Source organism: Acanthaster planci, linkage group LG02 (assembly GCF_054643075.1).
Source record: "Acanthaster planci isolate LZ-2023a linkage group LG02, COTS_SCS, whole genome shotgun sequence".
Taxonomy (NCBI): Eukaryota; Metazoa; Echinodermata; class Asteroidea; order Valvatida; family Acanthasteridae; genus Acanthaster; species Acanthaster planci.
The window spans coordinates 25,601,514-25,610,042 of record NC_141778.1 but is presented as its reverse complement, the minus strand read 5'-3'; the positions used below and the strand labels follow the sequence as shown (position 1 = coordinate 25,610,042).

General features: G+C 39.8%; 1 protein-coding gene across 10 annotated transcripts in view; it reads left to right on the top strand.

Annotated features, from left to right (window-relative positions):
* The first annotated feature begins 455 nt into the window (after positions 1 to 455).
* LOC110975860 (uncharacterized) overlaps positions 456 to 8,529 on the top strand; it is a 59,083-nt gene continuing 51,009 nt past the window's right edge. Inside the window, exons 1-3 of one of the 10 annotated variants that reach the window (XM_022228698.2) lie at positions 456 to 669; positions 3,098 to 3,148; positions 8,436 to 8,478. In XM_022228698.2, coding sequence (XP_022084390.1) covers positions 546 to 669; positions 3,098 to 3,148; positions 8,436 to 8,478 — 218 coding nt within the window. In that variant the 5' untranslated portion in view covers positions 456 to 545. Of the gene's footprint in view, positions 670 to 781; positions 972 to 3,097; positions 3,149 to 4,087; positions 4,121 to 4,354; positions 4,548 to 8,435; positions 8,479 to 8,529 lie in introns of those variants that run through there. The other 9 variants (XM_022228703.2, XM_022228696.2, XM_022228701.2 and 6 more) reach the window with 9 other exon arrangements.

The window sequence follows — 8,529 nt, the reverse complement described above, 5'->3', positions numbered from 1 at the left end:
GCAAATTCAGTGGGTGGGGCTTTGCACTTGATAAGTCCAATTCTCCTACAACACTGAACTGCTCTGACGCCTTACATCATTTTAGGACGACCATTGATGGTCCCATTTTTTGTGCTTACGCTTTTCTTCTCATTTTCATCTATATTTTTTTCTTTACTGTGTTTCTTTTTTTTTTTCCAGATCGCATCAACGGAGCCCAAGCACCAAGCTCATTTTAATGTTTCGCGATACAATTCGCGAAGCTGAAGGTTACACTCTACTAAATTGGCGGATATACGGAAAGGGGTGTACCAAAGTATCCCTGAAGTGTTTTATCAATTTTATTGTCGGGATTTAACAGCCGGAAATTCTGTCCCCTGCGTGACCGCATGTGCCTTTGCGTCCTTCCGTGCGACGATTTTCCGAGCTCGTCCCTGCAACTTCAAAGGGCGCGGCATAGCAGTCAAAGGTTGACCCCGAGTGACCCCGGGGTGGAGCCGTAGAGACCCGGATGTTGCTGAGGGTGTGGCAAGTGGGCGAGTGCGCGGTGCGGCTTTCATTCCAATATGGCGGCTGCTACGGAGAGTCGGAGACGGACCGTCAGTCCTTCGAACGTGAAGTCCTGCGTCGAGAGAGCCGGGATGGTGGCGAGGAACAAATACTGCGCTTACGAAAGGTGTAACGAAGACAGTAAGTTGGGGGAATTGTTGACGGGTTGGGCCCTGCTGGTTTTTACATGCGCCGCGCCGTACCGCCCTGGCGGCGCTATCCACACTGACGTTACACACAATGCGTCGCATTACTGCCACTGCATGCACTGTGTCTACATCACTCATTCACTGTGTGCTGATCAGCTGTGTAATTGTGAATGCACACGGTCTTGACGACGGTGCAACACGCACGCACACGTACATGTACGTACATGATCCGTGCCGGCTTGCTGTATGAACTCGTTTTACCTACTTACTACATGAACGATATACCATCATTAGGTACTATCTTTTCAGCCAAATTATGATTGTAAATGTTATCCCTGCGTCAAAACCCTGTTTATTTTGCTTGAGATGCTCAGATTTTTCATTTTTAGTGCTCCCAAATCGTTTTATTTTTCTGGATTGCCTATGCATGTGAATGTGATAGGGAGGCCATGGAGGCCTACTGACTGTTGTTTATATCAAACTCTGAGAAGTACATGTCATTACATTATCCCCCAAATGCATGCATTTGTGATTCTTGACAATCATCCAGTTGTCTACTTAACACAGAGCACTCATAAAAAAGAAATGATCAGGTCAGCAGTTTAGAAAAGAAGTTGCCTCAGTGTAAACTCCATGTCCAAATATAGAAATGCATGCTTATTTGAAGTCCTGTAGGCCTGTATTGCAGAAAATGATTTTAAAAATGCAGTTTTACCTCATCATCTCTGAAATGAAATTTTACACAAAAATCTTAGTGTTGCTGAAGGAAATCAGGCTTACCTTTGAAAAGTTAACTTGAATAATGGTACATTACATGTATATCCTTTGATTCACAGAATTCTCCCCAAATGATTTAAAATATAATTCCATATGAGCAAGATAATAGTAATACAGTACTAGGTATCTCATTTTCATTGAATCGTGATAACGTACATGTGGGGCTTAATAAACTAATTCATTTCTGCAATTAGAAAGCCACTTTTACACAATCACCCTATGTTCGTCATGAGTATCAAACTACATGTACCAATGTGTACATGGTAAAAGTCAACCATTGTGTGTATTTGGGATATGAAAGTGTTATTAGTAAACCGATTTTCCTCATCGACACTTGCTATTGATGCATTCATTGCTGGTAATGTAATAAATATACATGTAATTTCCTTTCTTATTTTTTTAAGCTGATATACATTGTAAATTACACCTACTTTTGACACTGATTGCTTTCAGCTGGTTTGTTTTTCTCTGCGTTTGACTGATTTCCTATCAGTGCATGGTATCATGTACATGTAGGCCTACATGTATCTTCTATTTGTCTTTCTTCCACTTTCTTGCACTATTTTGCCATTGCTGGTGGTACATACAGTACTATATGTGCAAAAGTACCCCCCACCAGTGGCAGGATAACAAGGCCGGGCTGACGATGGGACAGCACCATCTCTGTGCAGCTGCATATTGCCTGCAAGAACACCCAATTGATTTGCACACTTCATGACGAACATCATTTGCGTATTCTTTATGTTGTGCCGTGCCCACACAAACAGGTTTACACTTGACTTTAACATATTCTCAACTTGTGTTGGCGCTGAGGAACTTTATTCTAGCCAAGAAAGAATCCCCCCCCCGCACCAGTGGGTAAGAGGCTAGGAGCATGACTTTCATGATGATTTATTACTTCAAGACAAACCGCAAAATTTATGTACATGTATATGCCGCTTATTACTCAAGAATGATATTTTGAGGGAAACATTTTTTAATTTTGGGACATGTTAAAGAATGGCCAATACAACGTATCCATAGTAGGCTACACTTAAGTATAATCATGGGGTTAAAAAGACCGTAGCAGTTATTGAATGTATCTGCATCCTTGCAGTGCCATTTCTGTAGGATGCTTCCACGCTGGGACCCAGCCTTGTGCTTTTGTAAAGTCACTGTGGCATGAAGCATTCTCTCATGCAGGGTCTTGGAATATTTGGGGGTTGTTCTTTTGTCAGCTGTAGCTGTCCATGGATGGTTTTTGTTAGGATGGGCTTCCAGAATATTTACAGCGGCTTTCTTATTAGACGTTTCTGTCTTGAATGCATGTACATGTACTTACTTAAACTGCTGACCACTATGTTCTTGTAAATGGAACACAGAGTCGCAAGCATGCATGTGAAGCTGGCAAAATCATTCAGTTCAGCATCTCTCAAGTACATGAAGTTGTAGAAAAATTTGAATTTTATGGTATGAATTGCATTGAAATTTAAGAAGCTAGAGCTTGGTCTTGCCTTACAAAGTTACTGTTAGTACAGCTCTAAGTATTTTTTTCTAGATCACTTTGAACTGGTTCTGTACATGTATTTTCAAGCCCCGTGCCAACAGTTCGGTATAGGTCGTGAATTTTAATACTTGCTTTTGTTTTCCTCCGTTGTTTTCAGTTGCTAAATTGCGCAGATTAGCGTGGGCTCGTGGGAAGTGGAACTTGGAAGGTAGTAGTGTATTTGTTGTTTTTGATGCTAATCAATGTCTTGGGGTAGCAGAAAAAAAGGAGCATTAAATCTTTCTTGCTGATTAATCTCAAGCATCTGCTTTAAAGCGGGGGTGATCCTGGGAAAAGTGTTGGAACATTTTTCTTGAGGGATTCATTCAAGACAATAATTTTTTGTTTACGGGTTTTTCTTTTTCTTTTTTCATTGACCAACTGGTACCTTTCTTGCTGATTAACATCAAGGCATACATGAAGCTCAGTTCACTTCCGGTAGTTCATACGTGTATATTTTCTTGGGTATATTCTTTTCAGTTTTCATGTTCTTTTTGTATTCCTTAGTACTTTGTCGTTATTTAAAATTAAATTTTCTCTCTTCTTTGCGTTAACAACGGGCTCATATTATTTGAGACATTCAACTGTCCTCGTAGCTTTTTCATTGCTTCATTGTTTTCATTAGCAGACAAATTTAGCAATGAAACATTAATGAAACAGCAATGCTTAGAATTGTTGCAAGAGGTTTTTCTACATGTAGATATCACCACTTCCATAAATGTGTAAAACACAACCTAAACAAAAAAATGGACGGTAAAATTCGGTAAGTACATATTTATCACACAGTCTAATGATAATACCGAACTTGTGCTCAGTTTTTCTGTCCACTTGTGGACAGGTTTTCCTTTTACTTCTCCATGAAAATAATGTTCTTTTGGGCTGGCATTTTTTAGGTTTGCTGTCCAAACAGGCCCTGAAAATTCCTGTCAAATCATATCCCCCACCATGAAATCTTGAAAAAAAAATCTACTCTTTCATTAATACTGTATGTATATATTTATACTGCCCACTTGACCTTTACTCCTGATATCAACTGCCCCATAGAATGGCACTGTTTTTGTTTCCACTGATTTTGTTGTTGAGGGGCGTTGTCTGTTTTGCTTGTTCTTTCTTTTGTGACTGGGCCTCAGTGATTCAAGGTGTAAGTTTGTTAAACAGCAAGACAGACAACATACATGTACATTCCGTAGGTAAATAATGATGTACTTTTGGGACACAATGTAGCCCCAGTTTGTATCATACAAATTATAGTGCAGTGACCAAAGGTAAACATTTTTTAAAACAAGTTGTAGAATCTCTTCTTCTTGCGGCTAAATAAAGGGATTTTGACTAACTGTGTGTGTGAAATCCACACGTCAGTTTGTTTAGCTGTGTTTAGCGCTGCTTGAAAATACATGTACATGTAGGTGTTAGCATTCGCAAGTGCATGCAGTCTTATAGTTGCCACCTGCTTGATTTTAACTGTGGCGAACAAGAAGCCTCAACCAAGAAACGTAGCATTCGTTCTGAAGTGATTGCTTTTTTCCAAAATGATGAATAAACCCGAAGAAATCACCATCATCTGATGGGTGAGTCCTTGATTACATGTCATTGAATTATTACATGTACTTGTAGGTCTATCAAATGGTGACCGATTGATGAAACGCTCTGTTACATGTACCTGTGTAATTCGTGGGCTCTCCACGTAGAATGCAAGTGGCACTGATAAACGTTCTTCTCTCGAGCTAACATGTGAAGGAATTTCTGAACTTGTAAGTCGCACAAGTGATGCTGATGCTTCTGGTACAAAGAAACAAGTTCCAGATAAAAAAAACTGTTCCAATATTATCACATTCATGCAGTGGTAAGAGTACAGTGATTTTATTCAGTGACAGATGGAATGCTCAATAAGCCTTTTGCGAGTTAACTTTGACCCAAATCTGGTACGCTGAGTTCTTTATATTCACGTGAACACAACTTGAATTCTCCATACTAAAACCATTGTTCCTATACCTCGTGATTTGGGGCAAGCTTTTACTTAGTTACATAAGAGACGCCTTGCAACAATACACTGTTCTCAATGGATAAGAAGGGCACAAAGGAACCAGTCTGTTCCAGAGATGGTGGTTGCTATGTGGAAGCTTGCCCCCCGGATCACGAGGTACATGTATAGCAACAGAGTCTTTAATCAGGGGAATTCAAATCGTTGTGTTTATGTGCAATCAGATAACTTAGTGTGCCAGATTTTACTTAAATTTAACTCGCAAATGGCTTATTCACTCTCTTTTGCCCGGCCTGCGGTAAAAGAGAGAGAAACAAGAAGTTAACAAATAGCTGCTATGTCTGCCTCCTTGAAGCTTCATAACTCTCCAAAATACCACCCTTTTCAAATGGATATACACGTCTGTTGTACATGTATTTTGGGAAGGAGTTATATACATGTACATGTGTTAATGATGTACATGTATTTGCCCCTCTTTCTTGGTGCAAAACATTCTCGTTACTGTGGCTTAGTTTGGCTTTCTGTCATACCTGCACTAAAACTCATTTCACATGTAGTTTGTTTCTTTTTCCCACCCATATCACTTTTTTGTGGTGGGGGGGGAGGTGATAAAACGAGGGTCTTTGATTTGGGGTCAGGGCCACCACAGAGAACTACTGTACATGTACATGTAACCATTGACAACTTGTGAACTGACTACATGAGGACAAGTACAGCAGTCAAAGACAAACTTGATTTCACTTAAATACCAGCTGAGCTAGAAAAAAAAAAAAAGCCACGCCCTTACTCCACACAAGACCTTTGGAGATCAAAACACCAAAGCCCCAGATCGTGATGTTGATCTTCATCTGTAAATACTTGAACATATGCAGCATACATGAGCTGTGTACATTTCCCTTGATTGTTATGAAACTGTTCCATTGGCAGTAGGGAACTGGCCAGTGTTTCATATTTGGTGCAAAATGTGTTCGCGGTGCACTGTGACATATTGTACATTACATTGTACATACCGGTATGTACTAGAGCATGTGTTGGTATATTGTACATAGAGCTCACCACTCCCTGAAATACACTGTACCAGTACCTAGCTGTACAGTATATGTTTGTATTGCATCGTACAGCCCACATTGTTAGCTGTGCTTGTGCGTTAATACATGTACATGTACAGGTACATGTAGGCGAGGCCTATCATAATAGAAAGGGCATGCATGCAGCAGCAGCAGCGGTACAAAGATGAACTGTGCTAGGGCGTGGCATTGTGGCTGCATTCATAAACCTGCTTGGAGAATGCTGTCCCACACAGCAGTCCTGCATTGACAAGCAGGGCCATCACAAGTGACCTTGGCTAGCTGATCATGGCTGGGGGAAAAAGTCTCATCACTCTCTTACTATAAAGATATTCTGCAAGTTTGTTACCTAGGTCTTTGTTTTGAGATTTGTGAGGTTTGGTTTTTTTTGAGTGAGTGCAGTAATTTGTTTTGGACATGCTGTACATGTGAATTGTTTGCGTGTATGTACCAGCATATGTGGGGGGGTTTAGTGTGAAATTTATAAATGGTGTATTGAAGATGAGACAATCATGGATAATTGAGTTGGGTGGGGATTATGGTGGCTGAATAGAAGGTCGGTGTTGCTAATTCATTATTCATGTGGGTGGTGGGAATTGTACTACAACATGTACAAGGAATGGAGTCTGTCTTATGAATAATTCAAATCCATGGATCTGATAAAGGGATCTTCTCAAATGTACTTGTTTACATTTAGCCACACTTTGGTTCTCAGTGTGACTGTTTCTCTAACAATCAAAGCAAAAATTTGGAGCAGTTTCAAAACAATTTATGTGTACAGTTATGCTGCTGACAGTGGAAAAGCATACCATTCCCATGACCACAAATGATTGTTTTGTGCGCAATTCCAGTCTTTATTTTCTTCCTTGATGTGTAAGTTTCATTTTTTTTTTTACATTATGTGTGTATAGCAGTAACTTAATTATTTGTTAATGAAATTCTAAATTCATTATGTACAGGTTTGTTATAAGCCTGCGCCGAAAATATTTGATCAGTTATCAAATATTTGAATCTGTATTTTTGTGTGAATATCCATATGTGCAGTGCAATGAAGTAAAAAGGGAAGACCTTTCTATGCAACCAAATTGCCTTCTGATAGACAACCCTAGCCTTCCTCAATCCTCCCAAATTCTTGGGGTGGTTTTAGAGGATTTTAAAGGACTGAGAGTGAATGGTGAAAAAGTTTGGCTGACTGCAAAGGATGCACCTTGGCATGGTCTTGGGTTAGACCTTGTTTTTATGCTCAGCCAAACATAAATTCAGGTGTAAATTATATTTGAAATCCTCCACAGTGCTCCTATCACTTGCACTGCTTTAACACAATGACAGGAGTTGTGAGAGGGTTTTGAAGGATTGAGGCAGTTGTCACCCCTCAAAGGAACACATGCAAGAGATAATGGAGGATTTTGGAGGGCTGCATTTGTATCCAATTACTACCCGGATTTTGAAGGATTGAGGATGCATTCTAAGCTTGCCAAAAAAAAGCTTTGGGGGTTAGGGTTAAGCCACAAAAGATACAACAAATGCTGGGCTATTGTAATCATTCAAAATTATGTGCTGTTTCATGTGTCAAGAAAAATGATCTTCTCCTGAGGCTTAGCTGACCGAAAAATTCAAATATTCAACTGAATATCAGGTTAAATATCCCATTTATCAACACATTGTTATGACTCGGCCCTAGTTTGTTTTGCTATGAGCATTTGTCCTTGCAAGATACACGTCATGCTCCAGAAAATGGCCAAGAGATGCATGTGGCAACCACCGACTTTGAACAGATGGGAAATATACATGTACATGTACATGCCTGTACCAGTGCTGCACTGCAGTGGTAAAACTGTATTTGTTCTGTCAGTTGAGTGCTCTTTACTTCAGTTAAATCTACATGTACCAGCACATACATGCCGACAAATATTCATTTGGGTTTGACAAGACAGTGCAAGATATTTGAAACCTCAGTCAGCTTCCATTCATCTTCATCACGGCTTTTTTTTCACTCACAAGTTCCTTGTCAGGCTGACTTTGTCCTGCCCGTCTACATGTATGTACATGTTTTTGATTTTGTGATTTTTTTGGGCAGAGTGTTGGTGTATTGTGACACCATAAAGTTATTCTGTACGTATGTGTACATGAATAGTTGGCCTGACCACATTTGCTCCATTGCACTGTGATTCATTACATTACCATGCGTAAAGACTGTGTAAATGCACCACATTCGAGCAGAGCTGTCAAGGTCAAGCTCCTTTATAATAGATGACAACTTCTGTTCTTTTGAACAGTGATCTGATAAATCCGAGATGTAAACATCTGTGTGGGATAAGGAGAAGAAAGTGCAACTGCAAAAGCCACATTTGTAGTCCCCAGGACATTGTAGTCTGAGTAAATCCTGTTTTTCTTTGTTCTTTCCCCAGATCAGGTTTACAATGCGTGTGATCAGTGCATGAAAACATTTTGGTAAGTTTTTCACTGTTCTGAATCGTGATTGCTGAACTCTCTTTTAATATT